General features: G+C 42.2%; 1 protein-coding gene across 2 annotated transcripts in view; it reads left to right on the top strand.

The window, feature by feature from the left end:
• LOC120529689 (nuclear receptor-binding protein 2-like) overlaps positions 1 to 21,351 on the top strand; it is a 297,685-nt gene that overhangs the window by 201,891 nt on the left and 74,443 nt on the right. For both annotated transcript variants that reach the window (XM_039753735.1, XM_039753734.1), the window contains exon 2: positions 9,651 to 9,773. In XM_039753735.1, the coding sequence (XP_039609669.1) occupies positions 9,651 to 9,773 (123 nt within the window). The remainder of the gene's footprint in view (positions 1 to 9,650; positions 9,774 to 21,351) is intronic.

Below are 21,351 nucleotides of genomic sequence, written 5' to 3'. Positions count from 1 at the left end.
AGATCTGGACAATATCTAAGTGTCTTGCATACATTCTTGATGTTTTGCTTGCTCTTCCAAGGAACGGAATAGAACCTGCTTCTTTTTGTTTTTGCCCCCTGGTTTTACTTTTCTTATGATATTTGAATTTTTTTTTTGCATGGCTTCCTATTTATATTCCAGGCCAATGTGAATTGATCCCGGAAGTGGCCACTTCACGCTGCTCCATAAACCCTTTTGACTTTTTAACAGCATGGCTCTCAAGTGCTTCCTGTTTTGCCGGCTTTGAAACATGCCTAAAGCGCTACTCTGCTTCACTGAACTGAAGAATGATTCACGTCTCTTGCAAAAATTCTTCTGTCAACTCTCTAGGGTGCAGGGTTCATGAAAGAACATGTTACCGATGGCAGCAATAGCTTGACACAGCACTTGACAAGCTGATGCATGTAAGTGTTACAGCATTGGGAACTTCCAGTAGCTGAATGACAGCTCTAGTGAAATTTCACAACACATAAAAATGTCCATCCATCCTTCTAGTCACGTACAAACAAACCCACTTACTTAATTTGGGGTAGAAGAGAGCTGGTGCTTAGCTGGACAGCACTGGGAGGAATGCAGAACCCAACCCTGCATGGGGTGCCAATCTACCTTAGGACTTATTTTTAAAATTGCTGCACATTCAAGTAAATCCCTAGCTAGCTGTGGATTCATAAAGTTTCTGTGAAAGGCCACCTTTAACCTCACCATCCCAAGCCCCCAACCCGTGCTACAGATTAGAAGTTGATCTTTGACCCTGCAGCCTTGTCCTTTCAGCTCACTCTGGCTCATTGTTTAAGTCTCTTATCACAGATGTACACAAAATATGGGATGTCAGGGAATTTCAAAGACATCATGGAAAGTAAACATTCATTTACATGGTAGGCTGTGAGAGTAAAGAGGTATGTCGAGCTAACAGATCACCTCCTCAGTCCACACACTAAACGGAAGGTTTTAGCAAATACAATACAATTTATTTTTGTATAGCGCTTTTCACTGAGTGCAGTTACAGAGCACTGTGTGCAACACTCAGTAAAGATACATGTATAGATTATACTACATAAATAATAATAATAATAATCAGGACATTACTAAAATAAGGTATAAACTGATTACACATAAATGGAAACTAGCAATATCTGTTGTGGAAGTTCAGCCCGGACACAGACAGGTAGACACCAATAAGCCCAACACACACTTTTATTTCCACTATTTACAAGTCCAAAGTCCCAGACAACACACAGTGCCCCTGCACCAATCACCCTTCTTTCCCGGGCCTTCCAAGGGTCCTTTGCCACCTCCGTCTTCCTTCCCGAGCTGTGTCCTCTTCCTCCTGACTTCAGCTCCCGACTGGAGGGAGGCGGCGCCTTTTATTCCCACCCAGACGTGCTCCAGGTACTCCCTGATGAGCTTCCTGCGGCACTTCCTGGTCTGGCGGAAGTGCCGCATGAGCACCCGAAAGCACTCCGGGTGTCCCTGGTATTTCTTCCGCCAGCACCTCCAGATGTGGCAGAAGTGCTGACGTCCAGGGCTCCACAGTTGTCCGGACGCGCCACAGGCGGTGGCCACGGGCCTCTATAGGGTTGAGCTTCCAGTCTCAGTTCCCATGGCCCCCATACAAACCAGGGAAGCTGCCTTCTCGTGGTCCGGGGTAGGCGTAGTCCCTCTCCTGGTCCTTCTAAGTATCCCGGCTCGGCACAGCCGCCCGCCACACTGTTCTTCAATTAACTGATGTACTATGGCTGGTTGACAATGGAGGACATTAAAATTATACAAGAGAAAGTCAAAAACAAAGTCACAGAGTCCTGAAGAGCTTGGCCATCTGGCCGCCTACCCGCTCCTGGGTGTTCTATAATGGAGTCTGTGCTGCCCATCCAGTCTGTTGAGAGACTCTTTCCATTTGACGATTCCAATGCTCCTTAATCCAAGACGTCTTTTCTTTGCCTGGCAGTAGAGCAGTGGTACCAAATGCCACATCCAGACACCGAGAAGAGAATCAGAATAGAGGAGGAGGGTTAGTCATGGTTTAAAAATATTGTGATGACTTATATTTTTGTTCAAATGACTAACAAACAAACAGAAATGCAGTATGCACAGCTACTCAGCAGCTCTAGTCAGGGTATGTCAGACTAAAATGGTGAGTCTTCAGGCTGATTTAAAAGCGGAGACTGAAATGGCAATTCTTATATAAGCAGGCAGACCATTCTACAACTTTTGGCCGTGTGACTAAAAGCTCAGCCTACCACTGTTATTTTATTAATCAAATGAATGACCATTTCTTTCAGTTCTCATCAGCTTTTTTCACCTGCACAAATGCAGCATTATTTTTAGTTTTTGAAAAGTATGTATTTTTTTTAGCAAAGCGAGTTAATCTTAATTAGTACTAGGGACCTTTGCCCCCTGCGCGCTTCGCTCGCCAACCCACGAATACACACTTGTAAGATTTTTTTTCTTTGAATTGTTGCTATTTCATTAGTTTCACTTTGATTTCAGAACTTCTGTAAAAACAATATTTGGAATCTTTCGAGTCCCAACGTGCTGAATCTTTTAAATGAGGTCAGTGAGACGTGTGTTTTATGACTTTGTACCATAATTCAGGAGAGGTTTCTCTGTTTGGAATTTCAGCGCAGACAAAACGATCTTCATCATCAGCAGTTAATCATTTTTTTTGCAAAGAAACCAATAAAATGCATTTGAGGTAAACCACGTTTTTGAAATTCTCTGACTTAAACTAATTTCCTTTTGTTTGTGTCAATGAGATCTGTGCTATCTTTTTTTTTGATACTGTAGCGATTGATGTAATAAAAGTTCTCCTTTAACAATCGTCGACCGCGTAACCCGAAAAACAACTTTCTAGCACCCTCTCCGACCCCTCCTCCCACAGGTCTCGCCTCCCCCTTACCGCATCAGTCAATACCCCGCTATCAGTCTTCCGTGCTGTACTCTCCCTCGATTGGACCTAACAGTCACTTAAAACAAAAAAGGCTTCGGCTTGGCTGGGATGCTACAATACTTTCGACTGTTACTGCTTTCATATTCTGTACCTTTCTCTGCATGTATATTACACCTTGGGTCTCTTTTCTCCACACTCCTCTTTCTCCTTTGCTGAGAGTACAGAATCTGAGTGTGCCACGTGACTTTACATGACTGAATGTTTTGCTGGCTGTCTGTGCTCTTATTTGATAAGAAGGGCGTGTCTTTCAAGAATCTCATGTTCCACGTCCCCGCAAGACAGCCCTGGGACAATCTCTTGGCACCAAGTCTCATGTTTACGGTCCCCACGAGATGCTCCGTGGCCAGTCTTTTTTGTCTCACGGGTTTTTAAAATGTCTTTCGAGAACTTCCGAGAAGATCATGTATCGTCGCCTTGCTTTTCCATTCCAGGATTTTTTTTTATATATAGATATAAATGTATGTTTCTTTCTCAAGGCGCACTAGTTTGCCTTTTCATATGTGGCGACCTACATGCAAGTACAAATCTCTGTGTACAACATGCTCTATTTCCTAAACACAATGCTTGAAAGGGTTTTCTGTAAAAGAGTAACACTGGAAGTGCTTTCAAGCAGGTGGCGCAGTGGAAGTGCTGCTGCTTTGCAGTAAGGAGACTGTGCGTTCGCTTCCTGGGTCCTCCCTATGTGAAGAGCGCTTTGAGTAGTGAGGAAAGAGCTATATAAATGTAAAGAATTATTATTAGAAAGAATTGTTATTTAAAATAGACTGTTTTGCACATTTATTCATGAAGGTGTTTTCCCACCACAGGAACATTTTATTTCAGGAACCAATGAGTTCCTGTACTGTGTTGGCCCCTGGCACAACAGGAAATCGATGCAAAATATGTGACGTGCAAAGAAGAGTGATGTGGTGTGAAATTAAGAACATTCAGGAGTTCATAGGTGACCCCTTACCCAACATTTATTGCTTCTATATGGTGTATAGTGTGGCTCACAAGGGAGGCAGCTAAGAAGAGTAATTTGATGCGGCGCAATCAGGAGTTCACAGGGGAGATTAATCAATGCAGTCCTTGACGCAGCACTCCAGAGGAGCAACTATGAATAGTGATACGGTGTAAAGTGCAGTGCGATTTGGAGTTCATGTGGGTCTTCCCCACCATATTGCTTCAAAATGATTGTGACTTCACAGGGGACGTCATTGCTTCAATGCGGTCCTTGGCGTGCCGCACAAGGGAGGCGACTATGAAGAGTGATGTAGTGCAAAGCATGGCATGATCAGGAATTCACAGGGGACCCCCACACCTTATTGCTTCAAAGTGATTGTGACTTTACAGGTGTGAAGAAACACACACAGAGATGGCATCCCAGCCGGGATTGGTTTTAATCCTTTAACCGTTGGGGAGGCCAATATAACAGAATGATGGAGGGAGGCTCGGTTCCAGAAATATATGCCTCCCCAAAGAGCCAGATGGCGCTTATGGGGTCCAAGGGTACCACCAGAGGGCACTACTGGGAGTTACACAACCAGCTTTAATGCACTTCTGATTGACCCATTAGTACATCCATCAGGTTATGCCCTGGCACTGAAATTACTCCCGGGTCCAAGATAAAAGTAACCACTCGATGTCATATGATCAAGTCGGAGTCAGGAGGAAGAGGGCAACGCTTGAGGGAGGAAGAGGAGTCTAAAGAAGAATAGAGAAAGAAGAGAAATCCTGGTTGTTGTGTTTTCTCTTTGTGAACGAAGGTATTGTGGATAATAAATATCCTGTATTTGAACCCGTGACTGTGTGTGTGTCATTTGTGTCTGGGGTTTGGGGCTCTGTGGCACTCTGTCTTCCACACAGGGGAGATTGTTGTTTCAAAGTGGTGTATGGCATGGCGTATCAGGGAGACGGCTATGACGAGTGATGCAGTGTAAAGGGCAGCTTTGCCTTTCAGCTTTCCCAGAATGCACTTCACTCCTTTCCAGCTTGACAATTGTTTAAAAGGTTAAAGAATCTGCTTAATTGTATCCATCACCTGTCTAGTTTTGTAGCACAGTGTGCTCAAGAATCAATGCCCACCACCACTAAGTAATTGTCACGAACAGCTTCTAAGGGTCCCCATACTTTGCAGGGGGGTCTTGATCTGCTGGGCAGCCCTACTGTACAGTTTTGTGTCATCATTGAACAATTTCCCAAATGAGATTTTCAGAGATAGTTGTCTTTGTCTGTTCTGAAATATATTTGTGCACTTCATTGGATTTAAAACCCAGTATAACAGAACACAACTCATTGATATAATAAAAATAACATATCAAGAATATTAGCCTGCTTTGAAAGCAATACATGCAACTCAACAAATACAGTTTTTACCTCCTTCCCAACTCTATTTGTAATATAGCTCCTACCCTGTCTTCTTTTTTTTTTTCTTCTTTTCAGATTCAGATTCAAAAGATGCCTTACATTTAAATATAAAAGATGATTGATTCATACTTATTAGCCTTGATTGCACCTGCAATATTTATAGACTAGGATGATGTTTTCCACATTTAACACTGGCCCAAGGAACAAAGCAGTCTAAGCAATCTTATTAATTACTGTTTCATTTTGTAGTGCTGCTCATAACGACTGAATTCTTTTGGTTTGGACCTCTGCTCTGTTCTTTAAAAATCACTAAATAATCCAGTTTTGAATTCCGCCTTTGTCATTGATTAATAAGAAAGCTTAACCTGCTTAGGCCAAGTAAGTTATGTCATCATTTGTACAGATCAACAAAACACAGTGCATTTTGTCAATGAGAGTTTTGCAATATCTGTAACTGGAGTAGTAGAGAAAAGCAAAGCGTTCAGCGTAAGTTGCTTAGACGTTCAAAAAGCCTTTGATGCGGTTCAGCACTGCAGATTAATTCTAAAACTAGAAGCCTTAGGGATCAGAGGTAATTTACAAAACTGGATTTCAAGCTGGTGTTTTGACCAAAGAGTACACAGCATCAGTGTCAGTGTTACATTAACTCTTACATTGCTAAAGAAGCTGTAAAAAGTGTGTATATGCACTAGGAAGAGGCTATTTTTCCCATAAGTACACTCTTAAGTGTTAATTTGACACTGTAATGGTGTGTGAATAGGTAGGAGGGAATAAGGAGAGGTCATCTGTTGAGTTTCCCTGATGTCTGACCTTGGACTGTTAATCTGTCTAATGTATGGTGTGCAAAGACAGCCCCCCGGCACAAACAGACAGACACCGAATGTCCCAAAGCACACGCGTTTATTATTCAATATAATTAACAGAACCATAATGCCTAAATCTACCAGTCTCTTCAGTCTCTCAGTACTTCTGCCGCCTTTACTCCTCTCCTCCCAAGCTTTGTCTTCTTCCCCCCCAACTCCGGCTCGTCTACTGGAGGGAGGCGGCCTCTTTTATAACAACCCAGATATGCTCCAGGTGCGCTGTGACGATCTTCCGGCAGCACTTCCTGGTGTGGCGGAAGTGCCGCATGAGCACCCAGAAGCACTCTGGGTGTCCCTGAAATTCTAAGTGTGATGGAAGTGCTGCCATCCAGGGTTCCATAAATGTCCAGGCACCCACTGGCAGTGGCCACGGTCCCCAACAGGGATGAGTTTCTAAACTCTGATCCCGTAGCCCTCATGCAGACCAGGGTGGCTGCCCTCTCGTGGCCCAGGGGAGGGAGGTATTGGCCCTCTCCTAGTTCTTCTGCCACAATGGTAATTGCAAGAATTTAGATATAGTAAGTAAACTTGTGAAATTTGTCAACGTTGCCTGTTTTATCAAGTTATTAGATCTCCTATGACATGCACCTAACACGAAAGGCACCAACTAATCTCTTAGGTTCTTTCCTTAATGGGGGATAGGAAAAAATGTCCGGACCAGCTCTACAGCTGTTACCTGTACGCTCTCACCTGCCTCACTGTCCATATTGTACTGCACACATTCAATTCTGGGGACCTTCTAATAGCAGGCTGCTTCACTCCTTTACTTCATACCAGTTTACTACCAATAGTGGGCTTCACAGGAGCATCGTCTTATGCTCTTAAGGGATCGCAACTAGACACGGAAGGAACAATCCTTCTCCTTGGCTATTCTAATCGCAATCAGACAAAGAGACGCTGGTTTTTGTCACATTTCACCCAGAATTCATTCTTTGCCAGGGTTTCAAATGCCGTTTTTGTGTCTTTTTTGTTCATATTTGATTCCTTTGTTTATGTTAATATTGTTGGTTATTCTGTTTCTATGTATCTTCTGTATCAACATTTATTTATATAGCACATATTCATACAAAAAAATGTAGCTCAAAGTGCTTAAGATATGTATGTATGTATCTTCTGTTATGTTTCGTGTGTTTTGTGAATGGTCCCCCAAGAGGAGGGGCCACCTGCCTATTTTTGTCAAGAGACTGCCCTCATCCCTATAAAGGCTGAAGAAAGCCCACAGTCCCTTGCGGTTCATTGAGAAGTTTTGTTGGTTTAGTGATTATTCTGTGTGTTTTGTCATCTGCTAGATTTTTGTGACCTTTTGCTCTGTTTTTTAACTTTGCCTCTTGGATTTCAGATTGGAGGTTTGTTTGCTTTTAAGATTGAGTTTTGAAGACACTGCCATCTCTGCCTTTGTGCTCCTTTCAGCTTATTTTTGTTAACAGAGCTTTTTGTAAAAAATAAATCTTTTTTTATAAAGATTCTTAGTTACCTTTGTGTGACCAGCTGGGTTTCAAAGTTTTTACCCCCTCTAGTGGGCATTTTGTGTGCTTGGGAAATCTTTAGTTCATTGGTGAGCAATGTCGGTCCTGGAGGGCTGCAGGTTTGTGTTCCAACCCAGTTGGTGTCAGTTATTGCCATTGAAGCACTTATTGCTCAAGTGACATTTTTCTGCTTCATTTTAGTGGTCTCGCTTGTTAAGGTTCCTCACCCTTAACTGCCTTTTATGGTCTTAAACAGCTGCATTTACTGTTTTGATGGCTTCTTGATAGCAGTAAGGTATAAATGACAAAAGTTAGATGGAGAACTGCTGGCTCCTGTATCCATTTACACTGATGTGGATTCATCATGCACTATTTGGTTTAATAAAACACTTAATAGAAACAGACTGAAAAGTATCCATTTTAGGTTTCAAATCATTTAGGTGATATCCTTGGAAAGGAAAAAAATCTACGATATAAGAACCTTACATTGCAGATTAAGTTACCATAAAATTCAGTAAGGTCTGAGATTGGCCAGGATTGGTTTCTAATTAAGCAATTGGGTTGGAACGAAAACATGCAGCCACTGCGGCCCTCCAGGACTGACATTGCCCACCCCTGCTTTAGTTCATAACACTTTTAAGCGTTCACCTAAAACCAATAGCACCCAATATAAGCAGTACAAAGAATTATACAACCTTGGTTAAAGGAACACTCCACCCAAAAATGATATACTTTTTAGTATATTACTTGCTGTAAAAGGCGCTATATAGCGCCCGACCCGGCACAGACCACGCAGAGGCAACGTGTACAAAACACACCGGCTTTTTATTTTTCTTCAGCTGTGTGACACGTCTTCCCCGTGCCACACAGCCCAAACACAGTCCAAAGCACAAACAAAACACAAACCACAATTCTCCTTCACCTTCTCTTCCACCACTCCTCTGCAAGCTTAGTCCTCCTCCTCCCAACCCTGGCTCCCCGAGTGGTGGTGGCTGGGCCCTTTTATAGCCCACCCGGAAGCGTTCCAGGTGATTAAACACCTGGTCCTAATTGAACTTCCGGGCGGGGCTGAAAGTTCGTCCAGCCGGGCTGTGGGAAGCAGGCAGCTCCCCCTAGCGGCCACGCCGGACCCCAACCAAGCTGTGGAGGACTCCATCTCCCATGGAGCCCTGCGGGCGTCCCGGGGGAGGTATTGGACTGCCCATGGCGGCTCCCCCGGAACATAAGTAGCAGGGGCGTCCCTGCTGGGCATGGGACCCGGCTGTCCTTCACATTGCCTAATGCACGTTGTAGTGGTGACCAAGAAAAATGTTTTCCTGTGGAATGGAGGACATAACACATAATACTACCAGTGCTGTACAACAACAGACAATGTGAAAAACAGCCATGGAAAAAAGAAAAAAGAAAATCCTAAAATATTGTTAAATAAGTTTGTCCAGGATTATCACTTTATACTTAAACAGGAAACCAGGAGCATCTTGAAATGAAGACAGGACTCTTGACCAATGGATGAGTAAGAGAGGCATAGAGCAGAGTAGTAGACATTAGAATTTTGTGGGCCTTTAAGACTCGACTCAATGTTATTTTTGGGAAATTAGGTAAATGGAATTAATGAATTTGTTGTGTTGAATGTCCTGTTTTCTTGACGTTGTTTTAATTTTTTAAAGTTCTAACGTGAACACTGCATGGAGGGCAGAACAGGTCACTCATTTAGGCAGGAGATTATTTACTGAAGCCAACAAGTGAAAATTCAACTGGCATTTCAATAATTTATCCATAGAAGTTAGTATTTGTCACTACCAAAAGTCTTGAGTTGATATTAAATCATGTACTCTAATATTTACTTATGTTATTTTTTTTCTTTTGCTTTTAAAATTATGCATGAACAGACTGCTGTATTACAAAGCCAATTGTGCGACAGCTTAATTTACGGAGGTGCTAACTAACAGTGGCTAAATCTGTCTTGTGCACGATGCAGTTCAGCAATCTGTGTGTCTCCCTCTACAGGTGAACCAGGGGAATGTCCCAGGCATCGAGAGTGCATTCTTGGCCATGGACACAGAAGAGGGAGTGGAGGTGGTATGGATTGAGGTCCTGTTCTCCGATAAGAAGGTTTTCAAAGCGCATGAGGTAAAATAAAAAAATACAAATATATTTTTTGTGATGGTTGGTGCACTAGCATTTCCATTCTTGGGGGTTTGTCATATGTATTTTGATTTTTGTTACCCAGCCTACCAGAGCATTCAGAAAATGAATGTCTAGATGAATCAAATTTTTCACTTACAGGTGTAAATGGGAAAAGAATCCTGTTGCTTGTGCTCATAGAAGAAAACAAGCCAGACCCCTGAATGAGGGCTTGTGTACTGCTAAATATTTTTGTTACAGTCTAAAGTGTTAGTAATGCCACCTCCTGGGTTCAAAGCCTGAACCAGATACTTGGTGCACATCCTCCATGTGTCCATGTGGGTTATTCTCTGGGTTGTCTAGATTTATTCCAAAGACATGCATAGCACATTACAACATTCTGAAGCCCACTTAAGTCAGTCGGGATGGTGAATCCCCAAAAATAATGATAATGAATTACTGTAGACAGGTGCATTCTTTTTAAAGCTATTATTGGACATCACATTAAAAGACCATTGATATTAACATGGAGTTTCCATGTTTGCAGCTACAACAGCCTCCCCTTATCTGGGAAGGCTTTCCACGAGATTTTGGAGTGTGTCAGTGGGAATTTGTGTCCATTCAGCATTTGGGGGGGTCAAGTAATGCTGTTGGACAAGAAGACCTTGCAACTGGCATTCCCATTCATCCCAAAGGTGTTGAGGTCAGAGCTACTGTGTGTGCAGCTCACTCGAGTTCCTCAGTGTCTTTATTATTTGCTGGAACACAAAATATCTTTTCTCAAACTGTTACCACTAAGTTGAAAGCATGCAATTGTTTAAAATGTCTTTGTGTGCTGTCGAATTTTAAAGTACCCTTCATTGGACTTAATGGGCCAAGCCCAAACCCAGGAAAACAGCTCCAGACCATTAACCCTCCTCCACCAAACTTTACAGTAGGCATTAGGCATTCCAGAAGGTAGCATTCTCCTCGCGTCCACCAAAACCAGATTCATCCATCAGATTGCCGCATTGTAAAGCATGAACTAGTCATTCCTGAGAACACGTTTCCACTGCCACAAAGACTGTTGACGGCTTGCTTTACACCTCTCCAGCCGACGCATGGCGTTGTGCATAGTGATCTTAGGCTTTTATGCAGCTGCCCAGCAAGGAACCCCATTTCATGAAGCTCTCGACACACAGTTCCTGTGCTGATGTTTTTTTTTTCCAGAGGTAGTTTAGAAATCAGTTGTGAGTGATGCAGCAGGGGATAGACCATTTTTATGATCTATGCGCTTCAGCACCTGGCAGCATTGCTCCTTGAGTTTGCATGGTCTATCACATTGCATGGTCCATCAGTTTGTGGCTGAGCTACTGTTGCCCATAGATGCTTCCATTATACCATAAGAGCACTTCCAGTTGACAAGGGCAGATCTAGTAGAACAAATATTTCACTTAATAACTGGTGGCAAATATGTCATCCTATGACAGTACCATGTTTAAAGTCACTGAGCTCTCCTTTATGACCCATTCTACTGTCAATGTTTGTAAATGGACACTGTTTGGCTGTATGCTTGCGTTTATCCACCTGTTCACAAAGGGACTGGCTGAAACATCAAAACTCAATAATTTAAAGGGATGTCCACATTCAGTGGAACCTTGGGTCACGAACGTCTCGGACCACATAAATATCGGGTTCCAACTAAAACGTTTGCCAAACTTTTGCATCTGTTCACGACTACACACTCGAGTGACGAACAAGCCAGTTTCCCTTCTGGTTTGTATACGCCGATTGATTTCCACACGTGTTCAGTCTCTCCCTGTGCATTTCCTGTGCAGAGAGAGAGAGCGAGCGGGCAAGAGCGAGAGAGAGAGAGAGAGAGAGGGAGAGAGAGCGAGCGGGCAAGTGCGAGAGAGAGAGAGAGAGAGAGAGAGAGCGGGAGAAGGCAGTTAAAGGTGGCACCAGGCTTGTTTTTAAAGAGACTGCTTCAAGCATTGTTTTAACCTCGTATTTAATGAAGACTTTTTTCTATTGGATTTTAACCTCCACTTCACTTCTGTTTTTATGGGATCATTTATTTATTGAAAGATTCTGAAAGCACTGCATTTTATTTAATATGGACTTTGTTTTTGATTGTTGTTTTGTTGATTTTAATAAAAGCACTTGGCACTTTTTGCACCATCCGATTGCTCCATTGTAGTGCCTCACTGTCGTGCTTATCAGTAACATTACCGACAGTGACGGGTTTAAGGGCTCCTGGAAGCGAGGTGGGAGCATGCAGCGAACCCGCATCGTCACGGACTTTACCTCAAAACTGTAATCTCCTCTCCACCCAGTTCCTCCTCACTTCATTCATGCCAAAACTCGACTCATGCAATGTTACTTTTCTTGGTGGTTTATTAAATTACAAATTTTTCAAATGTACATTTTTTTTCCTGTGCTTAAAACTCATTAAAAAAAGTGTTTTTAGTGAGCGGTTCGTAAGCTATAGCGTGAACTCTTGCAATGTTAGTTTTCTCTGTTCAAGGTTTTCTCAGTGTTATTCGATGTGTTTACATTTAGTTTACTATTACACTGTGCATTCTATGGTATAATTAACTATTTTTGTGCTTAAAAATCTTTACAAAAATATATTTAAATACAGCTTGTACGGTTCGGAACGGATTCATTGTATTTACATACAATCCTATGGGGGAAATTACTTCGAGTCACAACCAAATCGAATTGGAACGAATTACGGTCGTGACCCGAGGTTGCACCGTACAGTAGTTTTGCTCATATAGTGTACATTTGTGCTTGACACTATTGATGTATAAACATAGTATGCATATTAATAGATACAGGCATATCAGGTTTGCTGTATGTTAGGCGCGATGTTAATGTCGTGGACTAGGAGTCCTAAAAGCACATTAAAAAAACGGCCACTAGAGAGGGATAGCACCATCAAATCCTAGTTAGTAATAAAGATAAACACAGAGTCTTTGTAAATAAAAAGATTTATTATCATAAAAATGATGTGACTCACTAAAGAACTCAAAAATGAACTGTCAGCAAGGCAATCCCATGGGAAGAATACTCCTAAAACACAATCCAAATTTAAAGTGAAAACAAGAGCAAAAATCAAAAACAATTTGCATGCCACGCTCAAAATGAACCACCAGGACATGTGGAAGACCCTCCAGGTTTATAGAGTGGAGGCCAGTTCCTGGCAGTGATTGGCAGGTGGCCCCATCTCTTTACGGACCACCCACAAATCACATGGAACATAACACAGGCAGCATACATACAGAAACAAAATCAAAAACAAAGAATTATAATGCGCATAATTTAAATAGTAAAGCATTAACATGATCAACGTCAATCAAAAATGAACAAAGAGACGTAAAATATGAATTTGCACCCCAGCCAGGAGAGGAACCCAAGCCAAGACATAACGGTTAAGTGTAAATTTCAGCAAGCATAGGAATGTTCTTCTTCATCTAGAGAACAATATTGTATACACAGGGAATGAGTTACCAAGTAGTGTAGTAGAAAGCAGGACTTTAGTGACCTTCCAAACTTGACTTCAAATTATTCCGGAGAAATCAGGTAGATAGGATTGGTGAGATTTTTTGGGATGAATGGCCTATTCTTGTAAATTTTTTTCCTAATGTGGGAGGTTATTCTAAAGAAATTTTACTACATGTTTCCTTGCATAAGGTGTGGTTCTACTGTATTGTTAAAACACAACATGCCATTCTGTAATCTGCGTGTTGCACTTTAGTGCCCATCATGGCAGCACTGGAAGCAAGACAAGAACTAGCCCTGGACAGGCCGACTCAAACACACAGCAACACTCATGCTCATAACGGGCCAATTTAGAATTGCCTGATAACTAAACTTGTATGCCTCTGCGGATCCATCCGTCCATTATCCAACCCTCCATATCCTAACTACAGGGTCACAGGGGTCTGCTGGAGCCAATCCCAGCCAACACAGGGCGCAAGACAGGAAACAAACCCCGGGCAGGGCACGCACGCACACACACACAACACACACTAGGGATGCACCTAACCTGCATGTCTTTGGACTGTGGGAGGAATGCCTCTGGGGATGAGGGAGAAAAAGAAAAGTAAATGGAGGAAAAACTATGCAGACACAGGAGAATATGCAGGCCCTAAATGACAACATATTAGCTTAACTGGTGACTCTAAATTGGCCGCCTGAGGATGGACTGCTACTTCATTCAGGATTCATTCTTGCCCTTCTACCCTAATGCGCAAGGTTGGGCTCTCTAACCTTGTAACCCTGAAGGGGTTTAAGCAGATTCAGTAATTAATGAATGTTCATTCTAATAAGTCTTACGCTTAAAAAGTGTTCCTCATTATAATTGTCTGTTTGTTGCTGTTGTCTCATATCGAGCTGAAGATAATCCATGTCATGCTGAACTGATTTACATAAGCGGCCTTAGTGACATTTTTCTTCATCCATGAATTTGTTTATTGGAGGCTCATTTATTTGCCAGGAGCTGCAGTTAACCCATGAGAAACCTGAGAACTATTGAGCGTGGATAATCTCGTGTAAAAAGTGATCAGGTGCTTTTACACAGGGCCAAGATCACTTTTACATGACGGACTAGAGGTGCAGATGAACCAGAAAATATGGAGAGAAAGAACTTAAGAGGGGCTGTTTTTTTACTGAAGTGTAGTCATATTTACCCAACAGGCCACACACCCTGTTTTGCATTATTTCGTGTATCATATGCCATGTTCTGTTTAGGAAGCAGCTGTTTGTTGAATGCTAGTGAATGAATTGCAGTGGAGTTCAAGTGGAGCAGACTGCCATCTGTATTCACACTGATAATTAGTCTTTATTATGCTTTGTTGTTTTCTAATTTTGTTCCATCATTGAACTGCTGTTTTCAGAAAGTGGTTCAATTACATGCATATTCAATGTTTTTGATAATAAAAATGCATATAATTACATCATCACAACAGAAATACCTCCTACCAGGGTTTCCTTACAATATCCCCTAGAAGCTGATATGATAAGGTGACAAAAAAATGGTTGGTGAAAGGCCACAAGAATGACTCACAAACTAGGCCAGGACCTTCTCTGAGCTGCCTAGAAATAGGCCTCACCCTGGACGGCCAGACCCCAAACTCCACACACAGGCTTCAGTCTGTTCAGGCCCAAAATGGGGTTCCAACTTTTAAAGCTCAAAGTCTGCTTTAAATGTTCAAAAAATGCAAAAACACCTTTCAAGAACAAGGGAACCATAACACTCTGTAACCAAAAATCAGAAATCCAAGAATACAACCAGAAAATGGTCAAAAATCAGAAAATCCCAATAGTTTATACACAGCACAATATTTACTCCACAAACTCCTGTGACGATGCGGGTTTGATGCATGCTCCTATCTTCTGTCTGGGAGCCCTTAAACCCGACACCATCTGTAAGGTTACCGATGAGCTTAGCAGTGAGGCAACAGCATAGCAAGGGGATGGTGCACAAGTGTCAAGTGCTTTTATTTAAAAACAACAACAAGAACAAAGTGTTCAAAATAAAGTGCAGTGCATTCAAAAACGTCTTCAATAAATAATCCATAGTAGGCTGACCCGCCTTTTAAGGCGACCGACTTTTAAGTTGACCACTTCTTAAGGCAATTCAATATGTAGATCAATTTGATATTTTATACAAACTCATTAATTTTTGAACCCCCCTGATATTTACTACGCGGTGTGGCATTTGTACTCCATCAACATTAATTATTTCCAGAGACATAATTTTGTCTATTTTTCCAGCGCATCGCGCACAAAAGCAAGGGAACGATGGGAGCACCAGAACATCACATCATGTCGTTTCGTACCGCAAGCTGCAAGTAGTAAGTCTGGGATAAGCGGAATACCGCTACGCTTTCCACTCACGGGACGGAAGGACAATCCCGACCGCTTTTATATAGTAAGAAAGAAGAAGAAGATATCGCACAGTCTGGAGTAGAAAATCATCTTTTACCTGGGAAAACGAAACTACAAATCCCATCGTGCATTGCAAAATGGACGGGGCGTGTGTGAAACCCCGCACCTGCGTAGCACTCACGGGACGGAGGGACAATCCTGACCGCTTTTATATAGAAGGTAAAGCAGATGTGAAGTGGAGGTTAAAACCAATAAATAGAAAAGGTCTTAAAAACAACGAGGTTAAAATACTGCAGGAAAACTGTCTCCTTTAAAAACCAAAACACAACACAAAGCCCGGTGTCTTCTTTTTACTTGCGGCTTCTCAACAGGGGAGTCGCTCTACTTGCAGCTGACCTTCACTCTGCCTACTTCAGCTGTTCAGTTCGCCTCTCTGATCCCTGGCTCCAGTAGGCTCCTCCTGACAGCGACTTGGGATCCACAGAAACCAGGGCGCCCATGCTGGGGAATACACTCCCCAAGTCCTGCCTCCCGCTGCCTTACGCAGAGAGTCATCCGCCTTCTGGTCAATCCCGCTCCATGATCACTCAGCGGGAGTGACCACTACTAGTACTCCCCGGGTGTCGGCCCAACAGACAGGCTCACTGTTCAGCTGCAATGCAAGCCTACAGTCACTCGCTCTCCTGCACCGACTTTCTCTCTCTCTCACTCTCTGTCTGTCCACTGCTTCCTGCTTTCTTCCTGCAACCTCCGTTCTTTTCTTTCCTTTCTTCTTTCTCCCCCTCTCTAACCGACTCACGCTTCTATTTATCAAGAGGGCATGGCAGCTGTGGCAAATCAGCAGCCCCTGGAACAATCATGGATGTGGACAGTTTCTCACTTGTGCACTTAGGTGAGAAACGCCTACACCACGAATCGCCCCGAGAACTGCTACAGCCACACTACCACGCCCTCTCGCCAAGCCGTGAGCGCGGTGATTATTTATTTAAAAGTGCCGCACCCTTTTGTGGTGCGCTGTGGACCCGCTACACCACAACTCCACAATCCAAAATCCCAAAACAATAGCAAAATTTGGAAAACCAGAAAAATCAGTCTGTGTAATACTCACTATAAGAACTTTTCTCCAGTAACCTCAATAAAGTTGAGTATAATATAAATGTTGAGGGCGGTCCCTCAGCAGTGATGTAATGGTGGCCCCGCTTTGGCTGTAAAGTAACATAATATCAGTGTCAGCCCACATTGTTTGGCACAGCCAGACAAGTAGACATTGCCACTATGATCAATTGGCATGTCACTTACAGCCTCATTCTGACCCTGGCATATGCCTGCAATTTATCTTTGTGAAGCCATCCATCCATCCATTGTCCAACCTGCTATATCCTAACTACAGGGTCACGGGGGTCTGCTGGAGCCAATCCCAGCTAACACAGGGTGCAAGGCAGGAAACAAACCCTGGGCAGGGCGCCAGCCTACCGCAGTTTGTGAGGTCAACAATCACATAATAATGGTGAAATATCAGGTGTCCTGCGGTGGGTTGGCACTCTGTCCAGGATTGGTTCCTGCCTTGTGCCCTGTGTTGGCTGGGATTGGCTCCAGCAGACCACCGTGACCCTGTATCTGGATTCAGCGGGTTAGAAAATGGATGGATGGATATCAGCTTCTCAAATAATATCTCCATGTGAGAGCATAACAGCAACAAAATAAAATTGATCCATAGAAATAAATAATAAATAAAATTTATCCCAGCTCTTATAAAGTTAGCAATACTAAAAAGAAAGAAGAATCTAAACATTTAGTAGGTTAGTGATGGCCAAAATGTTGAATATTAGGACATCTGCTCGCTTTTTTTTGTTTTTTCTTTCTTGTTAAATTTATGTTTTGGAATTTGACAAATGATTTAAATAAATCTTCATGTTATTCTAACACTTTATTAGACGTCAGATCACTTCTTTTCTCAACCTCTTCTTTGGACCGGTCATTTCCTAGTTTCTTAACCTTACCTCGCTCTGCTCAGCACATTGTAATTTGCAATTTTCATTCATTTTTTTTACACAATAATCTGCTTGAATTCTGAAATTCCACATTTTTTAGGGTTTTGGACCTCGTGGATTTTGAGGTCAGAATTCCTTTTTAAGGCACTTCTGATGATGTTATAGCTTATTAGTATTTACCGTGCCACTGTTTGCTGCCATCTCCATAGTAATAGTTCCCAGAATTCCTTGGAGTGACATTACATATATAGACCCAAGCATTTCCAGGTTATTCAAGTTTGTGCAAAAAAGTCCCCCATAATGACTTCAAAAGAATTTGGTTTTAATTTCTTAGTTCACAAATTCTAGCTCTTGTTCTTGTCTTTTGATTTTTTGGTTACATTTTGGATTCAAAGGATTTTTCTGACTCTCAGTTTTGACCTAGACTTGTTTTTTAACTATGTGTACACCACCGGTCAAATGTTTTAGAACACCTCAGTTTTTCCAGTTTTTTCTTCACATTCAGTCAGTTGAAATGCAATGAATGACTTAAACTGGTGAAAAGATAAGCAGTAAACTGCCAGAGGCTTAAATTTAAAGTTTAGGTTAGCAGAAACTTGAAAAAAGAATACTACAAATGAGCCTTCTTCAGGGAACAACTAATAATTTACAGTGGGATGCAAAAGTTTGGGCAACCTTGTTAATAGTCATTATTTTCCTGTATAAATCGTTGGTTGTTACGATAAAAAATGTCAGTTAAATATATCATATAGGAGACACACACAGTGATATTTGAGAAGTGAAATGAAGTTTATTGGATTTACAGAAAGTGTGCAATAATTGTTCAAACAAAATCAGGCAGGTGCATAAATTTGGGCACCGTTGTCATTTTATTGATTCCAAAACTTTTAGAACTAATTATTGGAACTCAAATTGGCTTGGTAAGCTCAGTGACCCCTGACCTACAGTACATACTCTCTAATATAGAAAGAGTATTTAAGGGGGTCAATTGTAAGTTTCCCTCCTCCTTTAATTTTCTCTGAAGAGTAGCAACATGGGGGTCACAAAACAACTCTCAAATGACCTGAAGACAAAGATTGTTCACCATCATGGTTTAGGGGAAGGATACAGAAAGCTGTCCCAGAGATTTAAGCTGTCTGTTTCCACAGTTAGGAACATATTGAGGAAATGGAAGACCACAGGCTCAGTTCAAGTTAAGGCTCCAAGTGGCAGACCAAGAAAGATTTCGGTTAGACAGAAGCGACGAATGGTGAGAACAGTCAGAGTCAACCCACAGACCAGCACCAAGACCTACAACATCATCTTGCAGCAGATGGAGTCACTGTGCATCGTTCAACCATTAGCACTTTACACAAGGAGATGCTGTATGCGAGAGTGATGCAGAGGAAGCCTTTTCTCCACCCACAGCACAAACAGAGCCGCTTGAGGTATGCTCAAGCACATTTGGACAAGCCAGCTTCATTTTGGAATAAGGTGCTGTGGACTGATGAAACTAAAATTGAGTTATTTGGGCATAACAAGGGGCGTTATGCATGGAGGAAAAAGAACACAGCATTCCAAGAAAAACACCTGCTACCTACAGTAAAATATGGTGGTGGTTCCATCATGCTGTGGGGCTGTGTGGCCAGTGCAGGGACTGGGAATCTTGTCAAAGTTGAGGCGCATGGATTCCACTCAGTATCAGCAGATTCTGGAGACCAATGTCCAGGAATCAGTGACAAAGCTGAAGCTGCGGCCGAGCTGGATCTTTCAACAAGACAACGACCTGAAACACTGCTCAAAATCCACTAAGGCATTCATGCAGAGGAACAAGTACAACGTTCTGGAATGGCCATCTCAGTCCCCAGACCTGAATATAATTGAAAATCTGTGGTGTGAGTTAAAGAGAGCTGTCCATGCTCAGAAGCCATCAAACCTGAATGAACTAGAGATGTTTTGTAAAGAGGAATGGTCCAAAATACCTTCAACCACAATCCAGACTCTCATTGGAACCTACAGGAAGCGTTTAGAGGCTGTAGTTTCTGCAAAAGGTGGATCTACTAAATATTGATTTCATTTCTTTTTTGTGGTGCCCAAATTTATGCACCTGCCTGATTTTGTTTGAACAATTATTGCACACTTTCTGTAAATCCAATAAACTTCATTTCACTTCTCAAATATCACTGTGTGTGTCTCCTATATGATATATTTAACTGACATTTTTTATCGTAACAACCAACGATTTATACAGGAAAATAATGACTATTAACAAGGTTGCCCAAACGTTTGCATCCCACTGTACAACCTACAGATGTTCTGCAGCAATGAAAGTAAATGAAGTCTTGCAAGTTGAAGTATACAATTTGCTCAGGTGTCCCAGCTTCTGTTGATTACTTAAAAGCCCTCTGTCTCTCTTAAAGCAGAGTTGGAATAGACTGTGTTATTACACCCTCTGAAGTACTACTTGGACAATAGTCCAGTGATGATGGCAAGAAAACGGCAAATTAAATTAAATGAAATGAGGCAGAGTATTATCACCCTTAGAAGTGTAGGCATTTCATTTAGAGAAATTGCAAAAAAACAAATCAAAGTGCCAGTGAGTCCAGTGCAGTCCAGTCCAAAGGCAATCGAATACTGGAAGAAACTCCGAAAGGAAGAGATCTGCAGACCCAAAGTCACAGCCCAATCTGTTTTGGTTCACCAGCTTGTGTGATTGGCGCCTCACAGAACAACAGCTTCAAGCACAGCTTAATGGTGCAGGGTGAAAAAAAAGCAAGTCTCAGTTTCCACTGTGAAGAGGAGACTTTGTGCTGAAGGTTTGACCGGGCGAGTGGCAGCAAGAAAGCCATTTTTTAAAGGACAAAATAGAGCCTTGAAATACTGGCTATGGACTACTGCAGACTGGCAGAAAGTCTTATGGACCAATCAATGAATCCAAATTAGAAATCTTCGGTTCATCACACAGGGTGTTTGTACACCGTTGAGTTGGTGACAGGATGGACTCTCAGTGTGTGACACCAACTGTCAGACATGGAGGAGGAAGTGTGATGGTCTGGGGTTGTTTTGCTGGAGGCAGAGTTGGTGACTTGCACAGATGACTGGCATTCTGAATCACAAGGGTTACCACAGTTTGGCTGTGATATCAGTGAAAGGTGCAGGCAACTTTGATGAATCAAAGCATGAATATCATTTTTTACACTTAATGATATGTTGACTTATCTTGAATTGCCCCGTGACCCTGTGGTTGAGATATAGCGGGTTGGATAATGGATGGATGGATGGATGGATGGATATTTTTAATTGCCATTGTTTATTCGTTCTATGCCTTGATTTCATGAAACATTTAGATATTAAACTGTGTGCATTTACATGAGAACTGGAAAAACGGAGATGTTTTACAACTTTTGACCTGAAGTGTATCTGCCGGTAATTTCATTCCTTGTGCTGTCTCTTGCAAGTCAGTATACCATTCATTATAATCCCCACCTCCAGGAACACTTTACCACAACAAATACAACAATCTACTTCTTTTATAGCCCAAAATCACTCAAGGCCTGCCTTAATGAGCATTCATGTGGCACTTCATCATGCACCAGCTTGAATGGACAGTGAACTGTCATCACATTTTTGCACATATTACAAACAGCTGATAAGTGTTAGATAATCACTTAAGAACAGAGCCTAATGGCTCCCCACAATTTCCCTTCTTATTTAACAGAATGCAGAAGGGGGCACTT

The sequence above is a fragment of the Polypterus senegalus genome, chromosome 5 (assembly GCF_016835505.1).
Source record: "Polypterus senegalus isolate Bchr_013 chromosome 5, ASM1683550v1, whole genome shotgun sequence".
NCBI classification, from domain to species: domain Eukaryota; kingdom Metazoa; phylum Chordata; class Cladistia; order Polypteriformes; family Polypteridae; genus Polypterus; species Polypterus senegalus.
Note: the sequence above shows the minus strand (reverse complement) of the source record. Positions and strands in the feature narration are given on the sequence as shown.